Source organism: Mus musculus, chromosome 10, assembly GCF_000001635.26.
Source record: "Mus musculus strain C57BL/6J chromosome 10, GRCm38.p6 C57BL/6J".
In the NCBI taxonomy this organism is placed as follows: domain Eukaryota; kingdom Metazoa; phylum Chordata; class Mammalia; order Rodentia; family Muridae; genus Mus; species Mus musculus.
In genome coordinates, this window is record NC_000076.6 from 50,899,776 (window position 1) to 50,927,054 (window position 27,279).

General features: G+C 41.8%; 1 protein-coding gene across 8 annotated transcripts in view; it reads left to right on the plus strand.

Annotated features, from left to right (window-relative positions):
- Positions 1–27,279, plus strand: part of Sim1 (single-minded family bHLH transcription factor 1) — a 94,459-nt gene that overhangs the window by 5,078 nt on the left and 62,102 nt on the right. For 2 of the 8 annotated variants that reach the window (XM_006512627.4, NM_011376.3), the window contains 7 exons: positions 5,010–5,092; positions 8,135–8,224; positions 8,703–8,811; positions 8,943–9,028; positions 9,605–9,804; positions 10,021–10,127; positions 10,749–10,896. In XM_006512627.4, coding sequence (XP_006512690.1) covers positions 5,010–5,092; positions 8,135–8,224; positions 8,703–8,811; positions 8,943–9,028; positions 9,605–9,804; positions 10,021–10,127; positions 10,749–10,896 — 823 coding nt within the window. Of the gene's footprint in view, positions 1–375; positions 484–2,870; positions 3,270–3,313; positions 3,490–5,009; positions 5,093–8,134; positions 8,229–8,702; positions 8,812–8,942; positions 9,029–9,604; positions 9,805–10,020; positions 10,128–10,748; positions 10,897–22,061; positions 22,260–27,279 lie in introns of those variants that run through there. The other 6 variants (XM_006512632.4, XM_006512626.4, XM_006512629.3 and 3 more) reach the window with 6 other exon arrangements.

Here is a 27,279-nt window from a genome sequence, read left to right on the forward strand (position 1 = left end):
ATTTTCTAACACAAGTTTTTCTCATTTAAAGTCTCCTTTAAACACATTTTATGCTCAAGTCTGGTTTTCTCTGCTTAATTCCAGTTTTGATGTTCGTTTTAAGTGGGTGCAGAATTAAACTGTGTGCAAGGCAGATTTATGACTAGAATGTATAGATTCTGATCAATGATTTTTTTAAAAGAAGATGGGTGTATCACAAATTAAAAACAAACAACAAACGGAACATCATAAGCTATGGTGGGATGCTTTCAAACGCAGCACAATTATCCATCTAAGACTAAAACGTATTAAACATATAAGGGTAGATCTTTTTTTTAGGGGAGTTGTTTTTACATTTAGGGGGAATCTTGATATCTTTGAATTTTTTTTTTGCAGTCAGATGCAAGTTCCGAATGCAAACTCCTGGATTCTTGCGGTATTCCCTTATGGGCCCGGGTATTTCTCGGAGAAAGGAGACAGACAGTAACAATAGCGATTATTTAGGTGGGTCACTTTGCCAGTATCTTGGGCTGCCAGTTGTTCAGTCCGGTTACTCCGAAGTTGCTAACGGAATGGGTAGAATGGGGTAAACTTTTTTCACAGGTTTGACAAGCTGGTGGGTTTGACACTCTGGTGGTTCTGTTCAGACCCCGGGTGGCTTTTTATCTCCGACCTTACCACACTTTTTTTTTTTTTCCACTGCGGAAAGCTCTCAGCCCAATAGGTACAAGTGATATGTCGGATCTTCCTTTTGAATCATGTCTTCTTGAAGTCTGGGCATGATTTCCAAACCTTCCGGGCCTTAAGTTCTCAGAGAATTGGAGGTGTCACAAGCCCTATCTAAAGGTCAGACCTTGCTACATACCAGAGTGTGATACATCCTTTGTGATGCACAAAGCACTACCATCCTTCAGGGTAGTTTTATGCTCAAAGGAGATCAGGTCCTTCCCTCATTCCCGGCAGGACGGGATCCGTAGGTCGCCAGGTGAGGGGCTGCCTTGCTTGGAGGCGAGGGTCTTCTACCGAGGGGGCATTATCCAGCCCGCATATTCCCGAACACTAAACTCCTTTACGACGGCACCCTCAGCCTCCATGCAGGACACTTGTTCCCGGTTTTAAGCTAAATCCGAAGAAACCCCAATTTCTTGTAGTGTTGGATAACGCGCAGCGGGTGTGGCGGGCTGGGTTACAAAGCCTGGTTGGCGGCTACTTCCCCAACCGGAAGCGCAAACACTGGGTTGGGAAAAAGCCGGAGAAACTAGTGACCCGCCTCAGCTTCGAACAACACAAACACTAGAAGATTCCTGGCACAGTCGTCGCTGGCTCTGGCCGGGGAGAGGCGGGCAGGCAAGAGTAGGACACACACCGGTACAGCGCAGGCCTTGCCGAGGTAGATCGCAGGAGCCTTTGTGAGCTCCGTCTCAAGCAGTGACCTGGGACAGTTTCTAGGGCTAGCGGAGACCCTGATGCGCCTTGTTGATGAACAAAGTGCTCTGCCCTGGAACTGTACCAGGAGTTGGCGCGACGCAGGGCACCCATTCCCTGCCCTTCTCTCCCCCAGAGAGCTCCGCTGTTTGGCCATGACAAACGAGAACCCAGAGGCTCCTTGATGCCACAGCCCCAGGAATGCCAGCGCAGGACTTTTAGCCCTGGCGCACACACGTGGTATTTGGGGTTTCAGATTTTCTTTTTCACGCACTCCGCCTAAGTAGCAACCACTAGCCTCTGGGGACCTTAAGTTAGAAGGAGGGCTTGGAAGGGCTTGTATCACCCTTGTCTTCGGTTGTAGACGGGTCACAGGAAACCTCCCTATTGCCTCCGAGACACACTAGGCATTGTGGAGAGGACACATTTTTATGGAGACGCCGTGCTAATAAGGGAGGAAAGAAAGAAGGGGCCACTACAACAAGCTCTTCTCTTTCTAGCCAGCAAAGGAGGCGGTGGATGCCTGGCCTGTAATCTGTATTTTGTCAAGGGCATGAAATTCATTCGAAGAAAAAGCCCGATCAATTTATTTTTGCTGCCTGCAATAACACAGCTGGATGATGCTTTGAGCGCGCGCTAGACTGGGGCTCATCATTCATTCACCAAGAACGGGCCTAAATGGTGCCTGTGGGATTAGGTCAATTTTAGTGGATCTACTTCGCCTCATTTGGTTACTAATTGGTTTCTTGTTTTATAAATCGAAATCTCATTTTCAGGAAATTACAAAACCCGCGCAGTCAGTCCATTGAGGTAATCCTTGGGTCAGGGGGTATTTAAATGGAAATGGCTCAACCGTGCACCAAGGGTAAAGCAACAGAGAAACTTGCTTGGGTATTCACATGAAATGTGAGCTAGCCCTTTAGATTCATAATAGATACACCCCTTCTAATACTACTTATGTAAATATGATAAACCAGATTTTAAGGAAAGTGAGGGGCCTGAGAGAAGTAAAATTTATCTGCTGAGGTTAATGTGGCATATCTTGGAAATCTTCCAAAATAGATTATGTTTTCCTTTGTCTTCAGCCACTTTAGCTGGGGAAAATCCTTTTGTCTGAAACCTGATTTAGTTATCGCCTCCCTCACAGAGAGCCTTTTCTCCTTTGCAAAACCCTGTTCCCTCTGCCTCACCGAGTTACAAGGGAATCTTTAGATCGTGTTCTCACTGTAATCCTGCCGCAAAAGGAGCTGGTTCCTCCTCATTTTAAACAGACAATCAAAGGATTTGCGAATTTTCTGCGGTAGGTCAAGTGCAGAAACGAAATCTCAGCTCCCCCCCCCCCCACCCCACCCCTTGCCCACTGAAACTGGGTGCTGGGGCGCTTCATCGAAGCAAAGAGGTGAGAGGGTCCTTGGCAGCACTTTAAGACTTTGGGAAATGAGAACCTTAATCTGATTTTTTTTGGGGGGGGGGTGTCCTCACATTTTGGAGGGTGAGCTCCTCCCTTGGTGAGATCCACCGGTAGAGCCGCCCAGTCAGTTCCTCATAAAACATTAACCCAGACTCAACCGTGTGACAAGTTTCCTCTGCCTACAAAAGGGAACGCAGCCTCTGTGAAAACAAGTTTCCTCCCAGGTGTGAGGGGGGCGCAGAGTAGAGAGAGGAACTCCCCTGTTAGCTAGCACCCGCTCGGGCTGCTTATTAACCTGTGGGCAAGTCTTGTTTTCCCTCGTAGGCGCATGCTAATGAGGGCGCAACCCGGCAGAGCAAAGCAGGCATCTAGAGTTCTTAGGCAGGATCTTTTTACACGCCCCCGCCAACCTCCAACCCTGCGACCCCACTCGGTGATTTGCAGGCGGCTTCAGGTGACCCTCAAATTTTTCTATTAAAGACGTTTGTTTGCCTAAAACACAGGTTTCGCTAGCTTGAGGGGCGACTAGGACTAGTCCCAGACAACCGCAGCCCTCAGATCTCTAGAGGACCAGCGGGAATGTCCTGCCCTCTGATCCCAAGAAGCTTCTGGTTTTCTGGGCTCTGCGGGGCCCCAAGGTCGACGCCAACCGAGTCCTCGGCACTCTCAGCAAGGTCTTTCTTTTCTCTTTTCTTTAGGGTGGCCAAGTCCAGCTACTTCTTCTGGATAGGAGCCGAAATTCAGGAGGATGAGTTGGGAGGGGAGGAAGGGAGGCGGCAACACGAAGGGGTGTGTATAGGTGGCTGAGACCCGACCCTTCAGTACTTACTGGCTCACCCTGATAACTGGGGCCAGAATCACAGTGTCACTCGGGGAGGAGAGCTGGGCGTGCTGGGGCGTCAGGAAGGATCACGCGGCGCGATGGAGGGAGGGGCAGTCGCAGGAGCGGAGCCGCAGTATTTGCAGAGCAGTGCGGAAATCGTTAGATTTATTTAGGTGTGCAAACACCCAGAAAGACCCCATTTGAGCCTAAGGGGCGCTAACTGTTACTCGTTGTCAGGGTTTTTAATCACTTGCTTAGGAAACAGGTCCTACTTAAACACCTTCAAAAAACTAAACGAATGTTTTATTGTGAAAAACTATTTTCTTTTTCCATATTACAAATCCAGCATATTTGTCACGGTGTATGTTTCAGAGTATTTGCTCCTAACGAAATAGATCACCGTTAAAAACAAGTAAGTCTTGTTTGTGATGTAAAAACGAAAGATTTAACTAGTGAAGTACTTTTATCAGCAGCAGTTAAAAGATGGCCATAAATAGTTTAACATGCTTTTGCACTTTTTTTTTTGGTCTTGCTACGGGTAGTAGACCATATTGCATATGACTATATAAGGAACCTTACATAAATATTTCTTAAGGCATATTTAGAAAAACATTGTGCCAAAGGCTTGAAAGGTTGGCATGCTAAGACAAAGGGAAAGAATGGCCTAGCTTTGTTGATAGATGGTACTAGAGTAGTAGAAAAACCGACTCTCTAGGTTCAGAATAGAGCGAAAATAGCCAGAAAAGTTCTTCTTGTTCTTTTGGGAGGGAAATAAGGATATGGGATAAGGCCTGGACTCCCAGGGGAAAGAAAAAGAGAGGATTGCCTAGAGATTCTGTTGAAAGAGAAGCAGGAAATTATCCACAAACAGATTTCTCCAAGAGTATTCAGGTCAGGCTAGGGGGAACCTACGTCTAGAAAGCCCCGCAGCCAATCAGAAAGGTTGCCAGGACTGAACCCGTGAGGCTGGTGGCCTCTGTTTTTTGTTTGTTTGTTTGTTTGTTCGCGCGCGCGCGCGTGTGTGTCTGAGTGTGTGTGACATTTGCGTTGACAAGGTGGGAGGAATCTCTCGGGCTGCTTAAAAGGACAAGGATGAAAACTGAAAACTTGTGACGAGAAATAACCCCTTGCTGAGCTAAACAGAACAGGAACCCGCTCAAAGATCGAGCTGGGATTGTCCAGGACTGGAGCCACTAGAACTTATGGGCAAGAATTGCCAGCTGACCCAGTCCTCTATCCCCTCAGATCGGATCCATAAAGGGGCGGTGGTAACCCACACTGCTCCGCTCCCAGGGCGAGACAAACCGCTCTCCAGCCCCCGACTGCCTACAGGGCCTAGGTTCTCTCGCTAATGTTTGGGTGTCTCCACAGGGCTTGGCGAGGCGTGGGGCCACACCAGTCGAACCAGCCCCTTGGACAACGTTGGTCGCGAACTCGGCTCTCATCTACTCCAGGTACAGACGCAAGACTTCTGGTCGCCCAGGCACTATCCGAGTTTTTGTTTTTCTGGGGGGAGGGGAGAAAAAAACAGAGGAGGGGGCATCCCAATAGCTCTTCTTACGTCTGAGCTCTTAATTTAGCTGGATGAGCCAGTGGTGCCTGCTTCTGGAGGCTGAAAGCAAGGCAAGTGACAACCAAGATTTTGGGTTTGCAAATCAGCCTGTTAAGGCCCCAGCGGGGCTCTGTCCAGAAGAGGGGGTTCTGTTTGTCCCTTTTCGGCTAAGAAACCTGAAATGCTCTGCGCCAGGCCTGGGAGGCAGTGCTCGGCAAGGATCTGAAATGAAGAATTTGCAAAGGAAATAACCAGAATCTGCAATAAATGCCCTCATTGCTTTAAGCCGGCGCATTCCAGATCCAGCTGCGTCTGCAACTCATTTCGTCTCTTCCCAGTAGTTCCCAGGCGTCCTCCCTTTGCCAGCGCTCCCCACTTTAGACTGGTCCAAGCTCTACACACACACACACACACACACACACACACACACACACACACACACACACACGCGCGCGCGCGCAATGAGTTTAAACAATATGAGGTGACCATTACTTTGTTATTTGTAGTACACAGGGGTTTTAACTGTCCATTGGCCGCTTAAGTCCGAGAACAAATATTTTAAATAATAACTCCCAGTGGCAGTTTTAGGTGTGACACTTGTTTTCCACCCTACATCCTCTATTATTATCAAGTCCACTGGGGTCCTCTAGAGTGGTAGTCTGAAGCCTAGGGGAACCAGGCAGAGGGAAAGCTTCTCATTAGTGCTTTTCCCTTCTCTCTCCTAGACACCAAATAGATTTTAGTTTTACTGAACAAAGAGAGCTTGGGTGAATGTTTCCCATGTATGGCCTCCATTTTGAATGTATCTAGAAAAGCCTATGGCTCTCTTCACTGAAACATCTTACCTCAGAATAGGTACCTGGGTCTCCCATGCCATCTCTCCTTGTTCCTGCATATTTTTTCCCCTAGAAGTTTGAGCAGGGAAGTAGCTTTTGACCTTTATGCCTGTCTTGCTTTCTTTGCTCCCTTCACTAAGCATTTCTTCCTTAAAGCTCTGAAGTTCTTCACTCCCCTCTCCATTGGCAACACTTCCCTACAGTCTGATTTTCCCTCATTGGGCTCCACACAGGCTCCACACAGGCTCCACATATCAAGGTTTTACCTGAATTTGTTCAACCAACAGACACTGGAAGATCAATTGTGTGCCACACAAAAAATCCCTGCCCTCTTGGTATTTCCCTTCTTATATGTGTCCATTTTTAGTGGTTCTGTGGAGTTTCTGGTGGTGTAGACATTACAGAGAAAAAACAAGATAGGGAAAGAGGAGACCTCCTTTCAGTTAGGGAATGCTCTGCATTGGGGCAAAGACCAGAAAGACACTAAGGGCAACTCTATTTGGTCCTATGTTTCTACAATAGCATAATTTCCTCAATTTATCTTTTCTTCTTCCTTGTCTCTTTTAAAAAAACTTTCCACTATTGGCTGTGATGTGATTTTAATAAACTCCTAACTCTGTTTCTTCCCTCAGAACTCCAAAGCCTCTGGAAGATCTATACTAGCACTTGTCACCTGGACTGTTTAGCCCCTATGATCCCAGCTGGTCTCTAGTGTAGACTACCTCCCAGGCTCCCAACTTTTGTTTTCCACTGCCAACTAGACATATTTAAGACAAGAATGTATTATCTCCCTTTCCTGATTTCTATTTATATATCATCTGGATTTTCAACTGGAGAGATGACAGGGACTCACAACAAAATCCCAATTTCTCAAAGTTTTCAGCCTTGGTTAATGTTACTGTCTTCTGCTTACTATCTTTACTGAAACCAGGAAATCAACCTTACTTTCTGTGTCTGCCACCCGATTAGCATAACATTTGCTTTCAGTATCATCATTAAATTAGACTCCCCCCTTTCTTAGACCCGATTTTAGTGTGCACTACATGGGCTCCTCATCCTGACTCCTGTAGGTCATTCTTCTAGGAAAAGGGGACATGAAAACATATTATTCTCCTGGTTAGAATGTCTGTTGGAATCACAATGTCTGCAGGAACAATTGCAGGGTCTCATTGACATTCAAAACTCTAAAACTCTACTGAGTATGTACCAATGTAGCCCTACCAAAGACCAGTTCTTCACATAACAAGTCAACCCACCCCTCAGTCCTTGACTTCATTACATCATTTCTTCTGCTTAAGGTGCCTTCTCTTTAGACCCTCTTCAAGGGTCTGCTGAAACTCCAAAGTGAGGCCTCTGTAATGCTTAGGTTCTGTCTCTCTTGCCTGTGTATCACTATCTACTTAATTGTGTGGTCAATGCATTCATTTATGTTCCCTGAGAGCAGTCTAAGTTACATGCTAGATCTCCAAGGCCTTATTCACAGAGATGAAGGGGCAGGGGCAGTCTAAGAAGTTTCTTTATAAAGAGCCTGCCAGCTTGATGCATCTGTGTAAACATATACAAACACACACACACACACTGTAACACTACTTTACAGACTGGCTGCTCAGAAAAGCCTCTCATCTCCTAAATCCCCCCTCTCCTGACTTTTTCCAGAGTCTTCACCAGCTTGCTTCTGTCTATAACATCAAATTGCCAGTGCGCCCATGTCAGCCAGTGTCTGTTGCTCTGGATCTCTCCAGTGCTGATCACTGCCACTATGGACCCTTCAGTGCTGACACAGGTTCTTTACAGGAACCACTGTCCTCAGGGCTGGACCTATTTCCTGTTGAAGGCTGAGATTCAGCTCTCATACTCAGAGCTTTTGTGTGCATCTGCCACAGATTTCTTTTTCCATCTCCGGGCCTCAGCCTGGTCTGTAGCCTCACTCTGAACTGTCAGCTGTCAGCGTGCTGAACACTTACAGACCTGGGAGGTTCAAAAGAGGAGAAGCTTGTGGTTGCTCCTTGCCCTGCTTCTGGATAGTCTGTCACAGTCTCACCTTTCTGAACTGACTCTTTCCCTCCCTTCATTTCTTCAGCTCTCTCACTCTATTTCTGCCTCCCCAGACTCTGGATGGCTTCATCTTCGTGGTGGCCCCAGATGGGAAGATCATGTACATTTCAGAGACAGCTTCAGTTCACCTGGGCCTTTCTCAGGTAGGTGAGTGGTTCACCAGTCCAGTCTGCAGTGTTCACAGTTGGAATTGCGCGGGAGGGCTTCCCCAGTCATTTTTATATCTGCATTTGGGCACCGAAAACATCTTAGGTGACAGACAGGATGACTCAATAGCTCCGCTCCTGGACTGCCCTCATCCTTTAGCATCTATTGCAGACTCAGACAAACACAACTTTTTGGAGTTCTTACCATAAGTCAGACATGGTGGGAGGAGTTTACATACTTATGCTGTTTTACCAGACCTTACAAGGAATGTGACTGTAATGATCATTGTTCTCATCACTACTGATACTGATGATTATTTTTCAGGTAAGGAAGCTGAGAGACAGATAAGATTCAGGTAGCAAGTAACAGAGACTATTCCTTCTTTATGGCCCCATTGACCCCTTGATCCAAGTTTTGAGCTTCTTTCAGGGGCATTGCACCATTACAGAGATAGTGACACTCTCCTCTTTACAGGTAGAGCTGACTGGGAACAGCATCTATGAATATATCCACCCGGCTGACCACGATGAGATGACAGCCGTGCTCACAGCCCATCAGCCCTACCACTCTCACTTTGTACAGGGTAAGGCAGACAGGTCTTAAGCTTCTGCTCCTGTCAGTCAGCTTGGGGCTTTTCCCTGATTTAGCTTTCGCTGGACTGTTGCTTGGGGGCTGTCCCTCTCTCCTCCTGAGCCTTCCTCTTCTTTCTCACAGAGTACGAGATCGAACGCTCCTTCTTTCTAAGGATGAAGTGTGTTTTGGCCAAGCGGAATGCTGGCCTCACCTGCGGTGGCTACAAGGTGTGTGGTACAGATTGAAGGTGCACTCTGAGGGTGGCCAGGCAAGGACTAGGCTTCTGGGGCAGGAAAAGTTGGTTCCTGGCCCAGGGACGACACTTGTGTCGTCCAGAACTTTGTAGTGAGGCCCTCAAAGCGTCACTATGGTCTTTAAGCTTTGTGGGAACCCGGGGAACACTTAAAAGACTGTCTCTGCAGGGTCTGCAAACTAGGCTGCTTTTAGAGAGGAGCTTTACAGTTCAAAAACTGTCAAGTTTTTGGCCCCTCAGTCATTTGTGTCCCATGGAAGTTAAGAACCAAAGCCTTAGCTGTAAGCTGGGATTCTCTAGTTGAAAAGCCAGCATCTTTGGAGAGCAGGATCTTACCCTGACTTACCTGTGGTAGTTTGGTGGGAACCACCCATTTGCCTCTCTGTCTTTATTTTCTTTCTTTACATGACTTCCCCATGGCTGTGCAGTCATTTTTGGGGGGAGGGAGCACCAAAGCTTTTGTGGCCAAGTGGAATTTTACTGTGTTTCAACTCCTCCCCTTCAGTTAGGGATCTCTTCCCGATCTCTTGCCCCTCCCCCTCCAACACAGGTCATTCACTGTAGTGGCTACCTGAAGATCCGCCAGTACAGCCTGGATATGTCTCCCTTTGATGGATGCTACCAAAATGTGGGCTTGGTGGCTGTGGGTCACTCCCTGCCTCCGAGTGCTGTGACAGAGATCAAACTACACAGCAACATGTTCATGTTCCGAGCCAGTCTGGATATGAAGCTTATTTTCCTGGACTCCAGGTGAGTAGGCAGCCAAGAGAGAGGGACGGAGACTCTGAACAGTTGCAGCACTAAACAATCGCAGCATTTGGCGAGAGAGAGCTGTCCCTTGATCTTACTAGCCCATTTTGCGGGTGGAATATCTAACCAGGTTTGGAGAAATGGAGGCAGGAACCCAGGTAAAGCGTGATGGAAAGTCTTCCATTCATCTGAAGGGTGTTTTTTGGTCCCCTCCAGGGTGGCAGAGCTGACTGGATATGAACCTCAGGACTTGATTGAGAAGACCCTGTACCATCACGTGCATGGCTGTGACACCTTCCACCTACGCTGTGCACACCACTTACGTAAGACCCCACACTGCTCTCAATAGAACCGCGTGGGCTGAAGTCCATCAGATTGCTGATAGTTCTTCCTAGAGGGGTAGAGGTGGTAGCAGTACAGAGACTCTGAAAAGGACTGCTATGTCCCTGTCTGGTATTTCTGACTTAATGGAACTGCTAATACTAATGGAGACAGGGGCAAGGAGGGTGTTCCCCTAGTGGGGTTTTATTCTTCACCTGCAAACATCACTAAAGATGAGAACTGTTTAAACAACCTAGGCTAAGTTTCTCATGCGCATTAACTCACCTGGCTTTTATCTCCCAGGACGGAGGATTTAGGGCTGGATTTCTGCAGTAGGAAAAGCCAGTCTGGGAAAACCCTTAACTTTCTATGTTTTCCTCTTTGCTGGTGTGGAAGACAGGGGCACCAGGGAGGGGTCATGCCAACAATTAGCATATAATAGGTATCAGTTTGTGGGACTCCGGACTCAATGCCGTTTAACCGGTCAATCAACTGATTGGGAATTTGCTTGTAATCTCTCCCACATGCAATGAAGCAGTTATCAAAGCACAGGATGGGTTTGCACTCAAACCACCCAGCGCTTGGGACCTGTCGGGGCATCATCATCTGCTTCTGTCTTCCAGTGTTGGTGAAGGGACAAGTGACCACCAAGTACTACAGGTTCTTGGCGAAGCAGGGCGGCTGGGTCTGGGTGCAGAGTTACGCCACCATCGTACACAACAGCCGCTCCTCCAGGCCGCACTGCATCGTCAGCGTCAACTACGTCCTCACGTGAGTGTCGGTCTGGGACTACCTTCTCTGACAGAGCGTGTGTTTCTGTGTGCTTGCCCAGGCTCCGGTTTGGTGCTGGTTGTTCTGCACAGCCGCAGGTCAAAAGCTTTGAAGTTCCCCTTCATTGTTTTCTAGGAAAAGATTTAGGAGCCCCCACCCCCAATACTGTCCATATTTGCTTTCTTTTTTCTCTTAACCTTTTCATGCGAACCCTGTATTAAACAAAATTTAATGCGACAGAAAGAAAAGAGAGGGAGAGAGGGAAGGATCCGCCGTACGGAGCCATTTACTGGTAACAAACTGGACATCTGTTTCACTTTTTCAGATCTGGGGTTTGAAGTTCTTAATTTTAAACAGAGTCTCCAATCAAAGTTAGAATTCTGAAAGAGTATTCCCCCCCCCTCCCCTTGAACCACAAAGGGGGCCTGAGTGACCAAGAGAGTCTAACTTTAACTCCTAGAAAGCAAAGGCTACGGGTTAAGCTACGCGAATTTGTGAGTGCATCTTTACTGGATCTGCGGGGTGTGATAGACAGGGCAGCTGCTGCAGCTGCACTGGATTCTTGTTCTCTCCAGAACTGTGCCTTACAGCTGATCACGTGGTCTAGCATGTGCCTGCTGAAGAAAGCATATTCGGTGCAGTCTGAAAGCAAAGTTGCATATGGCTGAAATCTTTAAAAAGAAATCTTTTGAGTGTGCAGTTTATTTATTTTTTAAGGCGTTGAAAACTTGTGATTTTATGGGTTCTTCGAAATTCTTTGCTTTGGAAACACCAGACACTTAGCAGAAATGCTATCTTGACATTAGGAAGCTGGCTAAAGGATGCTCTTTGGAATAGAGTACAGTAGACAGGATGAGGCGGCTTGGATTCATTCCATATTGCTTTAAATTGTCAAATAAAAATATAGCTGCTGGAAATATACTTAGCAATAACACAGTGCTTTGTTTAAGAGGAATAACTCACTAGACTCAGCAAATGAATTTGGTTTAAGTAAGGATTGCTTATTTAAGAATAATAGATGAAAAAGAATAATAGATGGCTACTTAGCATATTTTAATTGTTCACTTTTTAAGTAAACATGTCAAAAGTAATATTTGACATTTGTAATAGCAAAAAAATAATGTATTTTATTACAGAGTAAAAGCATACCATTATTTTGGGTATCATGAAGCAAACCATCTACCTAATGGCCACAGTTTTTCATATTATTATAATAAACATAAGAAACTGGCAAGGTATAATTTATAAAATGAACATATGAAACAGAAATAGCAAAGGTTTGGCTTACAATAGAAAAGAAAAAAAAATTTAAAGAAAGTGCTTTGTATGTCTAAGACAGCACAAGTATTTTATATAACCTCTGTTCTCTGTTGGTGACTGTAGTTAGTACTCATTCTTTATCCAACAGCAGGGCATATAGTCACACAGACCCCTATAAAAGATCCAAATGCAAGTTCTACCTCCTAATGGGTAAACCTAATTTGTTAGGATTCATTTTGAAATGTTTTGTTTTGTCTTCCAGTGGGAAGTATTCTTTTTTCTTCTGTTGTCTATGTCATTCTTTACATATTTCTTGAGAGCTGTAAAAAGAGACCCTCAACTTTACATCAGATTAAAAGGCTGTAATAAGCATAAATATGTGACGTATGGAAGGAAAACTAGTGTGGCACACATTTGCTGAACATTGTTTACCTCAACTGAAGACAGAAGGGAGCACAGGTGTGTATGTGCACAGGCACCCAAGATGGAAAGCTAGAGTCGCTTACCCCCTCCCCTTTTAAAAATGAGTCTCAGCTCCTGTTCCTTGCATAAAAATCCTCAGAACAATTTTTATAGCTGCAAATGGGGAAACTGCTTCAGATGACATGCCATCAGTTGGCTCTGTGTGTGTTGACAGAATTTCCATAGTGAACAGGTTGCTATTTGTTTGATGTGTATATCACACATCTGGCTGGAAGTTACTGCTTTACATTGTCTTAGAAGATTAAATAGATGGCTATTGATTTTTTATGATAGTAGTGAATCACCACATTTGCTCCTCGGGCTACTTCTCCGTGCAGCCAGAGACTGGTAAAGTGAATCCTTTCCAAACACACTACCTCAAAGAGCCCTTAAACACCAAGCAAGCTCTGAAATAACTTGACGCTCCAGATGTTTTCCAAATGTAAACATTTATATAGTGCACACTTTGAAGTGATTTTCATGACATGAAGGTAGAGGGAAAATTTAAATAACCAGTGGTCAAATGAGAGTGTGATAATTTAGTGGAAGCTATGTTGTGAGTTTTTTTTTCTTCCCTAATTTCCTGATGACAAATTTATTGTTAAAATATACTTAGGAAAATTTGTCATTATTATTGAATAAAATCACCAATGAACAGAAATCTAACATTGCTTTAATAAGCACCTGCAATATTTAGAAAAGGTGTTGTACACCTTCTGCCTGACTGGCTTCTATATGAACACTGTATTTTCCAGAGCTGGAAAGAAAGATGAGAGGACACCATAGCTACAAATATTCTTGGTTTCTCCAATGCCTGAGGCTCAATGGAACAACAATAGTGCTTTCATAACATCACCCCCATGATAAAACAAACCACAACTAGTTTATGATTTCTACAAGACATGCATAATCTGATAGAGTTCTCTGCCATGTAAAAACCATATATGAGTGCCCACAGCTTTCAAATGTGTGTTAAGCTCTAGAGCTACCTGGTTCCTAGTATTAGGAGATAGATACATTGAGAAAGTAACGCCAGTGACTGCTGGGGAGAGACCTAAGACTGTAAAGTACAAAGGGAAAGTACAATGTATGAAGACTTGAGTCTGGAATTCATATGTACTTCAGTTTAATTGGTAGTAGTAATTATTCATAGCTAGTTCAGATGGAAAACATTAGTACTTAATGCGAAGAAAATTGAAAATGTGAAACACCCAATAAACTATGAAAAGTAATTGAAAGGAAAATGGAAAATTCTGGTTCTCTTTATGATTACAGACTTAGTATATTTTAAAATTCAAAAATACTCTTCTACTCTTAAGATACATCTTAAAATATTGTAACATTTTTTCCAGACTTAGATGTTGAATGAATAGTGCACTGTTGACAATCGCCAGTCCTCTCTTGTGGTTTTCTATAGCTGTATGTGGTGGATGTTTCATGTATACATTTCCTACTAAATGATTTCAAATAAAGTTATGGACATTGTGGTTATTACATCCTTACATGTCCTGCATAGCTACTGTACCACCTATGATGGCACATTTTTAGTATTCTGAATTACTGCCTATTGAAGCTATCAAAAGTATAGCTTAGCACTAGTTTATATGTGCCATTAAAATCAGTCTATCATGATACTTTGCCTAGTGTTCATTGATATATGACCTTAGCAAGGCTGATAGAGGGGCGGTATTTTCAGTGTTTTGTGATGGATTCTGTAGCCCCAAAGGATAGAATATTTTAAACTCAATTTCTAATAAGAATTCTAGACTAATAGTATTCTGATATCTTGTTTGGAAAGTAAAAGAAAAAAATGATTTTGAATGATCTGAAAGATTTAATATTTTCAGGTGGTCAAGATGTTTTCATTACTTGTTTATTAAATTTAGATTTTAGAACATCATTTTTAATGGAAATCTCAAGTATGTTGTCGAGTAATAAATGGATCATATAGAAGAAAGTAGTTTTCAACATAAAAAATTCAATCTCTGTTACTAAAATCAACTAATGGAGACACTCCAGATTAGTGGCTATCTACTCAACATGCCAAAAGTCGGCTAACGCTGAATCAGAGATACTTCATGTCAGAGAAAAATGTTTTCAGTTAAATGTTGTGAGAACTGTCATAATTAAAAAGGATTTTAAAATGTTAACATACTTAGTGAGCAGAAAAATTTATATATCCTTACTTTAAACCAGCAAATATTTAAAAAAAAAATCTCTCAAGTTTATTTGTTCTTTCAGACAGTGCTGAATAAATTTCAGTGTTAAGATTTAAATTTGTTTAAATTTATTTAAGGACCAGTGATATTCCTATTGCTAATACAGTTTAGGAAATAACTTTTCAAACTTGGAAAACAATATAATCATTAAAAGTTGCTCCTCTTTTATGTTGTCAAATGAAGGAAGACCTTACTGACTGGCTTACTGACCTACAGTAAATATCAAAGAGTTTCCTCTTATGCCTCAGATTTGTGGAGTATAGACTCCACCTTTTTGATGGCCCAAAATAGTAACCATACACTAATGTATACCTGTAAAATAGATTCCATCCTTAACTGTATTTAATATCTATAACGATAATATTGAATATCAAAATTGTTCACAGATGATTCTTTATAATGAACTTTAATAATCAGAGAAACAAATTGAAGGCACATTGGTATTAATAATTAACAACTACCAAAAACATTCTATTAAAAAAGAAGACCTGAAAAAGCACCAGAGATGTGAAATTTAGTCTTTCTTCTATGGACACAGCGCTACTATTCACTTTAATCTTGACCTTCATAAAATGCTCTATTATACTTTAATTAAAATTATCGTTTTCTGTTATGGTTGAGTTTTTTTTTCTGTTGTTTTGTTTTGGTTTATTCCTGAGACAGGGTTTCTTTGTGCACCCCTGGCTGTCCTGGAACTCGCTCTATAAACCAAGCTGTTCTTGAACTTGGAGATCTGCCTACCTCTGCCTCCAGAGTACTGTGGTTAATGGGCGCAGCTATTTGATTTTTAACCTTTAAAAGGTCTTACTGAGTAGCCCTCAAACACCCAATCTGTCTATTTTAACTTCCTACATGTTAAAATATCAACGTGATCCTAGCTGTATTTTCTTTGAATTCATCTTTTTTGAACTTGGAAATGTAGTGTTCTCTAAACTAACAAACACTAAGTACACATTTCTTTCCAAGTGTCATCTTAGTTGCTTGATTTGTTCCTTGAGAGTTCTATGTAGTGATTATATCAGAGTTCTGTGTAGTGTTTAGATTAGAGATCTCACCTCTCATTTGTTGTGTGAAGAAACTGAGGCTCACAGATGGTAAGTGATGGAGCTGGAGATTTTTTTAATCTTTAAAATTATTATTACGACTACTGCTATTATTATGTTATCATGCACCACGTGCATGCAGTGCTCTTGGGGGCCAGAAGAGGGCATTGCTTTCCCTGGGACTGGAGTTATAGCAGCTTGTGAACTGTTGTGAATCATGTGAGTGTTGGGAATCACTCTCAGTTCCACTGGAAGAACACCAATGACATTGCTCCAGCCCTCAAAAACCAAGAATTAAGGGAAAAAAAGGTTCTTATTCTTTGACAATTTCTTTGATTATATCCATCCCTATTTCCCTAATCCCCCTCCCCCAGTCTACCCTCTTTCCCTTCACTTCACTATCTACCAAATGTCGAGGTTTTAATCTATTAGTTAAACAAACAAAAAAAACACCCCCAAAATCCTGAGCACAATTTGTGTTACCCAAAATGTCACGCTCCTAAAGAAAACTCCCTCTCCTAGCAGCATTTTCTGTTAAATACCAATAGCTCCTAAACTAGGGGTGGGATCAGGTGCTTCCCTCTCTCCGCACAAGCTGGGGTTTTGTCTGGCTTGAGCTTGTGCAAGTCTTATGCATGCTGTCACAATTGTCATGAGTTCATATGTGGAAATGCTGGTCGTGTGTGGAGAACACTGTTTCCTTGAAGTTACCGCCATCTTTGGCTCTTGAAAATCTTTCAGTTTCTACTCTTTTCTCTTCTCTTCTCTTCTCTTCTCTTCTCTTCTCTTCTCTTCTCTTCTCTTCTCTTCTCTTCTCTTCTCTTCTCTTCTCTTCTCTTCTCTTCTCTTCTCTTCTCTTCTCTTCTCTTCTCTTCTCTCCTCTCCTCTCCTCTCCTCTCCTCTCCTCTCCTCTCCTCTCCTCTCCTCTCCTCTCCTCTCCTCTCCTCTCCTTTCCTTTCCTTTCCTTTCCTTTCTTTTTTTAAATGTAAATAGAACATTTGTCTGTCTTATTCAAAGGAAAAAAACCCCAAATTTTTATCTACTTTAAGTTTAAGTAATAAATTAGTTGCACCATCATGACTTATTCACAGAAAGCCATATTAGTCACAATCATGGATATATGTGCAGCTTGATTATAGAAGCATGTGAGAGCAGCATCCACGCTTTGCAATTCTCTTCTGCAGTTTCTTTTTTCTTTCTTTCTTTTTTTTTAGACTTAATGATCTTTATTGCCTTTTTAAAAAATAGATATTTTCTTTATTTACATTTCAAATGTTATCCCCTTTCCTAGTTTCCCCTCCAAAAACCCCCTATCCTCTTCCCCCCTCCCCCTGCTCCCCAACCCACATACTCCCTTTTCCTGGCCCTGGGACATAGAATCTTCACAGAACCAAGGGCCTTTCCTCCCATTGATGACCTACAAAGCCATCCTCAGCTACATTTGCAGCTAGAGCCATGGGTCACTCTGTGTGTTTTCTTTGGATGGTGATTTAGTCCCAGGGAGCTCTGGGGTTACTGGTTAGTTCATATTGTTGTTCCTCCTAGAGGACTGTAAACCCCTTCAGCTCCTTGGGTACTTTCTCTAGCTCCTTCCCCGAGCCTTGTTGTGAGGGGTATGATAGGTATGTCCTACTTAGGGTTGAATGCTCTACAATCGTAGGGTTTTTGTGTTAACTGTCACCTAATACAAGAAGAAACTTCTCAGATAAGGGCTAAGAAATGCTCTGATCTGTGGGTAGAGCAATAAGTAATCAGGAGTAATTTTAATAGTAAGCCAATGTAGCAGAATAATACTATTAATTTTTTCCCTAGGACTTATGTCTTATCTTGCCACAGGTTCTTAGCTTCTATAACAATGACAGACAGATATGGGTTCCATCTCTTGGAGTAAACCATAGATTCAATTAGAAAGGAATTCTAATAACATTGTTGTTATTGGTTGTTCCTATAACATTTGTGCTATGATTGCACTAGTTGGAATATCTTATCAATAATGGTCATTCATTATTGTTGCCCTCAGAACTCTAAGCTAGATGAGCTATCTATTACCTCAAATATTCATTCTCTTGCTTTGTGATGACACCATTAAAAAATCCTATCTTGAAGAGACTTTGAAATATCAAATATATTGATGTTAACACTGACTATCCTGTCATGTAATGGAACATCAGAATTTATTATTCCTATCTAGTTACAACTTTATGTCCATAGAATAAGCTGTCCTCATTCCTCTTTGTCACTTTAAGCTGGAATTAAAGGGTCTGTGCCAGTGACAGCATCTGTACTGGCTGGTTTTGTGTCAACTTGACACAAGCGGAGTTATCACGAAGAAAGGAGCCTCCCTTGAGGAAATGCCTCCATGAGATAAAGCTGTGAAGCATTTTCTCAATTAGTGATCAAAGGTGGAGGGCCCAGCCCATTGTGGGTGATGCCATCACTGGGCTGGTAGTCCTGAGTTGTATAAGAAAGCAAGCTGAGCAAGGCAGGGGAAGCAAGCCAGTAAGCAGCACCTCTCCATGGTCTTTGCATCAGCTCCTGCATCCAAATTCCTGCCCTGTGTGAATTCTTGTCCTGAATTCCTTTGGTGCTGAACAGCAATATGAAAGTGTAAGCTGAATAAACCCTTTCTTCCCCAACTTGGTTCTTGGTCATGATGTTTGTGCAGGAATGCAAACCCTGACTAAGACAGCATCTTACCCTTATATGAGGATTTGTTTATTTATCCTTTATATGAGGATGAAGGTTCAGTTGGTTGAGAAAAAATCAGAGGGGGAGAATTGAGTTAAGTGAGGAAGGCCTGTGGTGGTCAGCCCATCCAACTCCAAGATGGGGTTTAATGTGAATTCATGATGGAAAACTAAAAAGCTGCCTTGACATCACTTTTTCAGAACTGTCTGTTCAGATATTAATATTTTGCTTTTAAAGCATAGTGATGATATTTTTTATCAGAGATATTTAATGAACAACATATAATGTTCCCTTTAAGCCTTATTAAAGACATTTACAATATTATTGTAATAATAGAGCTCCAATATTTTTTCTGTGTTCTTGCATCTCTCTTGATTACAGATATGTTATTGCTGCTGCTCATTTCATTTCTACTACCAAGTTTTATATTTATGGGCTAAATCAGATGTTAGAGAATTGGTAAAACAAGCCATCCTGTTTATCAGATTTTACACAAATTACCTTTTGTATTTGGGTATGTCCAGATGTGTGTGTGTGTGTGTGTGTGTGTGTGTGTGTATGTAGTGTTCTCATTTCTTCCTTTGGGAGGAATGGAGATGATTTAATGACAGCAGTTGTCCCTTGTGGCCCTACCTGAGAGCTGAGACGCTGAGACTGTCCAAGCATTCCTCCAGTTTCTGAGCTATACTCTGATCTCTTGGAACTGCCTGCTTCCTCCTTTCCTTCTGAGTTTACTCCCCCATTATTGCTGCTGTGATGTAAAGGATATAGACATACAGGATCTTCCCCTTCTTTTCTGGATGATGACTACTGGGTTATCTGTTGGGTGACGTCCAGCCTCATCTCTCCTCTGGCTTTCTTTTCTTTTGATGGGAAGGGGCTCTGATCTTTGAGTCATATAATAGGGAATCATGGACCATTGCCATATTTGGAGGCTGAGACATGCAAAAGTGATTCAAAAAAAATCAAAAGGAGCTTTATTTCAGTTAAAGGAAAACATGGCTTTGAGTGTGTAACTGGACCTGGTGACCCAAGTCTGCAGTCATAGCTGTCCCAGAAGCTCAGGCAGGAACAAGTTCAAGGCCTGTCTTGGCTACAGGATAGTTTCAAGTTCAGCCCTGATAATTTAGAGATAATTTTTGAGATAATCTTATCTCAAAATAAAATCCATCCCAGAAGAAAAGTGCTTTCCTAGTATGCCTGAGGCCCAGGTTCAACCCTTAGTGTGTGGCTATGCATACAGACCTTAATGGTAATTTACTAAATGGCACTACTGCTCTTCTTAGTGTTTCTCTCTGTATGTTTCTGTCATTGGCTTACGACTGATGTCTTTCCAGATAAGCAGGTGGTGATAGAAAATTCACCAGGGTTAAGTGCTGTCTGTGTTCATGTTATTATACAAAGATGGCTTGGTTGTTTCTTCAGTAAAATGTGGGAATTCCTGATGAATGCCTATAATGAAGAACCTGCATATTTGGTTTAGGTTGAAGGTGTACCCTTCTCTCTTTCCTGTGTTTTGTGCATTCCAAGGTCCAAGAATCCGGAAAGGAAAGGAATTGTCTGTTGTGATGGTAAAGCTGAGAGCGATGAGAGGGGACTTATTTTCGTAGGACACTGACATTGTTCAGGGTCTGTCTGGCTCTTCAGATTTTAACTCCTTAAAGCCACAAATTTGGGTATTTATAAACTTCTCCATTCTACACAGTTCCTTAACTCTACACTGTAAAGGTTGTGGTCCATGTGTGTGATTTTCACCATTCCTTTAGGCTCACCAATTGTTGCTGTTGCCCTCACATACTCGACAGCCAGGAGAGATACCTGCTTATGGGGGAGGGAAGCCAGAATTTACTCAGTGCCCCCACCCCCCCTTTGTGCCAAGATGTCTGAGAGTACCTGATTGAGGTTACTTCCCCAGAGAAAAAGAACATTTAGGGGAGAGAGCTTTTTATTAGGTTTCTCGTTTAATTGGAGCCAGTGCCTTGTTAGTAAGTGCAACTCACTGATGTTAGTTACTATAATTTCAAGTGCATAAAACATTAAACACTTGCCTATTTGATGGTACACAGTGGAGCTCTTTGTCCTTGTTGTTCTCTATGGCCTGTATAGCTATATGTGAAACAAAATTCTGGGTATCACTCAAGCTCATGCAGTCTATGGTTGACTTAGCCAAATAGAAGAGACCCACCAGTTTGAGATGGAGCTAGGAACGCTTGCAGTGTTTTCCAAGGGTACATAGTGCAAGGGGACCTAAGGTGAGTGTGAAGCTCCAGGGAATGGGATGGGACTTTAAGGGTTGGAAACAAGATTAGGCTCTTTTGATCTGGGCCAATGACTGTGTCCATTTGCAGCATAGCTTTTTTTCTCAGTAAGTACTTGGAAACGAAGGGCAAACTGATCATTTTACTGCTATTGCTGGAAGTGAGGTTTTCTGCCATTCTTTGTTATGAACCATTTTGCTGAAGCTGGGGCTTAGCTATCAGAGTTGGAAGCTGTTCTCAAATAATCTTGCTTTTTCCTAAGTTATTAGAGATACACCTTCAACATGGATTTAATAATGATTTTTTTGGACCTATGCACAGAACATAGCTTTGAAAGTCTGAGATATCAGTATTCTAAAATCAAATGTAAATATTATTGAAAATAATGTATAATTCTGCCATTTAAAGTAGTTTTATGTTGAAATTACTTGTCAGAAAGAAAATGTGAGGTATATATTGAGACAGGAAGTACAAGGTTGGTGTGTGACTTGATCTAGATTTGCAGGGCTGCATTTGCCTCTCTAATTCTATTCTTATGAGACTATGATGTAGTCTAACCCCTAGGCTTCTTATTAGGATGTTTCAAACCCTGGAAATTCCTGACAAGGCATTTGAAAAATGTGTTATAAAATGAGCTATCATTACTTATTATCATACAAGATAACACAGTAGCCAGGAGTCTAGTGATTATTCCCAATGCTGCCACTCACGAGCACTGTGAGCTGGCAAATTGCTCAACTCTACTGTTTGCATTTTTAATGTGTAAAATGTGGGCAATTTACTTTCTAGAGTCATTCTGAGTATTAAATGAAATAATGTGTGCACATACTATGCCCGATTCAAAGTTACACTGAGAAAGTATCTATTAGTAGGGTGTTTATTTTAGTGAAATAAAAAGTATTATTTTTTTTAGCACACTAATAAGCCCAAAACAAATAGCTATGAGTCTCTGGTCTTTGAAAGAAAAAAGCATGAGTTTTAGGAAGGCAAGAGTTTTCTTAAAAATAATAAATCAGTAGTCATTTTGATTCATTGTTCGATCCTTCAGCTGTTTAGAAGGCTCTATAAATGACAAATTATAAAATATTATGAAAGATTTACTGAGCACCTGTATATGACAGGTGCTAATGCCAAGTCTGAGGGACACAAAAATGAGTGGCAAATGTCTTTGGGGGTTGGGTTTGGAGAGGAAAAGTATAAGTACAAGCAGGTGTTCTTGCCTAATTTCCCTATAGGCCTGCTGCTGATGAAGTGGCTTTCTGCAAAGAAAGAAGAGAACCAAAGTGACCAGGTTGGTTCATCCCTGGTGAGCACCTTGGGATGGTTAGAGTCCTTCCTGACCAGGTGATGGGGATAAAGGAGAGAGTGCTAGAGGTAGTGCTAGGGCTTGGGCCTATTTGGAGGTGTTTCTTATCCCCTGGACCCCCAATGACTTCTCTCTCTCTCTTTCTCTCTCTCTCTGTGTCTCTCTCTCTGTCTCTCTCTCTCTCTTCCTCCCTCTCTCCCTCCTCCCTCCCCCATCTCTTCTCACAGGGGCATTGTGGCCCAATTGTATCTAGTTACTTTGGGAAAAGAAAGCCACTGTACCTGAGTTGATTTTAGTCCTGGACTGTTAAGCTGATTTTTCTTTCTTTTGTTTTAAGTGGAATTTCTCACTCTTTTTGTGGTTGATACCTGTTAGGATTTTTAATCACAGTGAATTTTTACATTGAAAAACCACTCTATCATTGTAGATTTGTTGCATTTTCAGAATATTTTCAATAATTTTAGGTTCCTGTAATTGTTTTTCACTCCCCCTCCCCCTTTCTTGGACAGGGTCTTTCTAAATAGCCTTGCCTGTGCTGGAACTTGCTGTGTAGAACATGCTGCCTTCCAAACTGATCTGCCCACCTCTGCCTCCAGAGTGCTGAGTTTAAAGGCATGGGCCAATATGCTTATCTGGTTACTCTAATGTTTTAAAAATTATTTTCGATATAAGGGATGTTTCCTAGGCTGTGCTTCTGTCTCTGAAAATAGCTCTGCCATGCTCAGCAAGATTGAGAAGAAAAGTCGGCTCCTGTTGGAGTCCATGGCTGAAGCTTGGGGCTCAGTGAGACCAGCCGACTCAGCCCGTGCTTTATAGCTAGACATGGAACCACCATACTGCCCTAGACTAAGCTGCATTGGATGCCATTTTTGTGTGTGTGTGCTTTTAAAAAACAGTGATGTGTTAGTGTGAGCAAAATGAAGTTGCTACTTCTACATTTAAAAGCCCAACATCGGCTTTTTATGAAGTAACTTGTGATATCATATAACTATTTTGCCAAGGTCTATAGAATTATTCCTTCTTTTTAATTCAGGGTCTCTACAAAGTGAGTCATTTGGACATAATTTGTATTATCTAGGATCTAGTCAGCTCCTATTCAATACAATTATACCCCAGACCCAATCCAATCACCCCTTTACCAACATAAATTTCAAAAGCAATGATTTTTTTTAATAGCAGTTGATAAATGTCCCCATTGAATACCATTTTATTTAGAACATCTAAAATTTATCAGGATTCAATGGTAGCTGCTGTCTTCGCCAGAAGGATATTTTTCCTTTGATTGATTGTAAAATGGATAGAGCCCTCAAAAGGATCTTTCTTTCTTAGGGATTTCTTGTTCAAACAGAATTTGTTGTATCCACATCAGTAAAGCTGTGCTAATACAGACTGCTGGCCAGATCTTAGAAATAGCCTCATTATACAGAACTGGATATAATAAAGGTATCCATTAAGGTAGGAATCTCTCAGTGTTTGTACTTTTAAACCCAAGTCCCTTGCCACCTTTTACATTCCATCAACAATAGCATCATTCTCTGGTCATGAATCCTCAGACAGCGTGGCTCTCAAATGTCTCCTTCTGAGCACTGCCAACTATAATCTGTGGCTTTCTGTGTTCAGGGGTTTATGGCTTGCTACTGTTCAGTTATTTTACTCTCTGTGTTTGTGGTGACTATAAGGTGTTCTGGTGACCTAGGATATTTTCTTCCTTTAGCTAACCATGTAGTTACTATTGCTGTCCAAATAGTGGCCGGTAAAGAACTCCCCACCCCAAATCTAATGAGTCAACCTTCATTTAAAATTTTCCAAGTTATTAGGAAACTCACAATGTTGGAAGTCATAGTATTTAGCTTACTGTTGAAACCATACCACAGTCCTGCCAAAATGGAGCTTTGATTATGTTGTTATGTTGCATTTGGATTTTGGACTCCATGGGGGTCTGGAATGCTAGGAAGAATGAGACACATCAAGGTGTGGAGAGGGAGTTGATTCTACTCCTTCAATTAGATCATGCAATATACTAGCAGAGCGTGGAGAAGTGTTCTATTGTCAAGGCTAATTGAAAACTGGGGGAAATATTAGATACAACACAGGGCATTTTACCATTTAATTTCTTTTCTGTTAGTGTGTTTTCTCAGTTGACTCAATAGGAATTTTATTATGAAGAAATTTCTGTCCTAAGAATCAGCTTAATTTCTGCTGTAATAATTAAAGGGTTGGTAGGGATGTTTTAGATTGAAATTCTGTCTAAGGCAAGGCAAGCTGGGGATGGTATAAATACTCAGCAAATATTTTCCCAGTGCCTGCTGCATGTCAAGCTCTATGGTAGGGCTGTGGTGTGACATAGAGTGACAGAATGGCTTTCACCCGTAATTTAGAAACTTTGAAGGCTCAAGTTTCTAAGTGTCTGTTATAGGTAGACCAGAGGAAGCTTGCAGAAATGTTAGATATAGTGTGATAAAAGGAGAGAAACCAAGAGCACCAAGACTAAGGTTTCAGTCTGAGCACAGAAGACCATGCAGGATAAAACAGTTTCTCTGGCAGTGGCAGCAAGCATAGTTGTGTGTTGAGGGTTTCTAACTTGGAGGTGCCTGGAAAAGTCACATACTTAGTACTGGTAGAGTGGAAAGCTCTTGGATAGTGATTGCAGATCATGCAGGTATGGAATGTGAGATCAGAGTGGAACAAGATCCTCTGTGACTAGATGACAATGGAGAAGAGAAGCTCCTTGAGGGCAGAGTAGGAGCTTTGCAGAACAGCAGCTTAGCTGAAACAAAGAGCCAGGTTCTGAGAAAGTACCCCAGAGCTCCTTTCTTGGGTACTGGTTTTCCATCTTTCTGCAGTCCCCTTTCACCTTTTTAAAAAATTATTATTTTTATCCCAGATAGCAACTGTTCTGGTTTTCAAAACATTTTCTCCCTCACAGCATCAGCACCACTGGGGAACAAGTCAAAATGCACATTTCTGGATTGCTTTCTAACCTGTAAATAAATGGAAAAGGGTAGAGCCCAAGCAGGTTGGCTTTTAACAAACCAATTAGGTGCTTTCTGAGAAATGCTGAAAATTTGGAGGCTACTGTGTTCAGAGGAGGAGACACAAGCTGGATCAAACAAAATAACAGATGGGAAATACACTACTATCTCTTTCTGGGGCAAATATCTAAGGCTAAAGCAATAAATGTATTTTAACTTTAGCCACTTCTGAAACAAACATTGTTAGGGAAGCCTCTCAGATCTTGTAAATTATAACAATAGTCAGCTACTTATTTACCTATTGATGGCTGCATATTTGTGTAGCATTGTAGTGGCTGTCTAGACAAAATGAAAATAAGTCATTTCAGTGGGCAGCTCAAGTTTTCTACCAATGAGTGAAACCTTTATTTAACACAAGATCCTGGCCAGACAATTTAAAATGATGCCTGAGGCACACATTTGGTGAATTATGAATTTTATTCATAAAATACATCTCAAATTTATTTTAGCTGTTTAAATAATGGAGCTTAATGTATATTTAGTCAAGCATTACAGTAGTAAGGGCTTAAGGAGATTAAAATAAATGAATCCAATTAAAGAACATGTCCCTGAGATTTGATATGTCATCAACAGGAGTGAACTGTTTGCACAGCTACTGTAAAGAAATCATTAATGATTAACTATCTAGAAGAGGGTTAATCAAGAGTAAATGTCATAAAAGAATGACATACTTTAAAATATTTAAGTAAAACAAACAACAACTTGGGCATCATAGCACAGTACATCATGCCATCATTTCTGCTGTCTTTCCTGCAGAGTACAAAGTTTGAGGTTTTGTAATACACAGAATCCAGTTTTGTAATGTACAGAGCAGGGAGGACTTTTCAAGAATGCCATGCATTTGGCTTCTTGGTTCTCCTCATATGACGTTGTGGGGGTAGAATTTGGGGACCCTGTAGACTTGAATATGGAATTTCACTTCTCTGGGTGATGGGAAGATTATAGTCTTTTGATTAGAGGCATTTTTTTCCCTTTCCTGGAGCCAAAAATAGTTGTGCTACTTTTATGTGCTCTGCTGGAGGATATTTTTAGGGTTTAGAACTAGATGAGAAAAGGTTCTTATTAGAATAGAGACTAAGCCAAATATAAGAGGTTATGTGATGGAAATTGTTAACCCAAACAAAATAACTCTCACTTCAAAGGGAATAAGATATAGTTTATTCTGGAGCCAAATTTGAGTGGCTGTGACTCAGAAATACAGACTGAGGTTGCCCAAAATTCTACATTCCAGTATAGTAACAATTCCGTGAAGTCTTATAGTAGCAGAACAAAGAGATACTTTTCAAGTGCATGTGGTATGCAGATTACAGTAAACCAGGGGAATCTCAGCTATGGGCCATAAATCCTAACTTCATAGCCTTTTGGTGGGTGGAAACTAAGGTCTGTTTGTACATTCCAAAGGGTTTATTTACCTAACAATTACTAATATGTAGGTCTCATTCAGAGGTGGATAACAAGTATTTAAGGGTATTAAAGATGGGTCTTTTAACTCAAGATAATTTGACTTTGGATTTGCAACATTCCAATTTTCTTTTGGTATAGCATAAGTTCAAATTAGTTCATCAGTCTTGCAGAAGGCTCAGTGTAAGGCATACTTTCCACAATAACTTCCATTCACAGAATTCCCATTGGCCTAACTTGGTTATATTAATTAATCTTTATTTTTTTGGCATCAAATTCACTATCCTCCTGCCTCAGCCTTCCCAGTGTTGGAACACTAGGCATATGTCACCATGCCAGGCTATCTTTTCTTTGTTTGACTTCTTTCTAGGAGACAATTAAATTAGGAGTTAAGGACTGAGGATACAGGTCAGTTGGTGGATTCCTTGCCTAGCATAGCCAAAGTGTTGGGTTTGATCCCTAGTGCTACTTAAACCAGTCATGGTGGTACATGCCTATAATCCCAGCACAGAGGAGTCAGAGGCAGGAGGATCAGGTCAAGATCATCCTCAGTTACATAGTGAGTAACAAACTGTGAGTGAAGACAAACTGTGAGTGAAGACAAACTGTGTTACACCACACTCTGCGTTAAAAGCATAACAAAACAAAACAAAACAAACAAACAAAAACAAAGCAAACAAACAACAAACAAATTAGCAGTTAAGGCAATGAAAG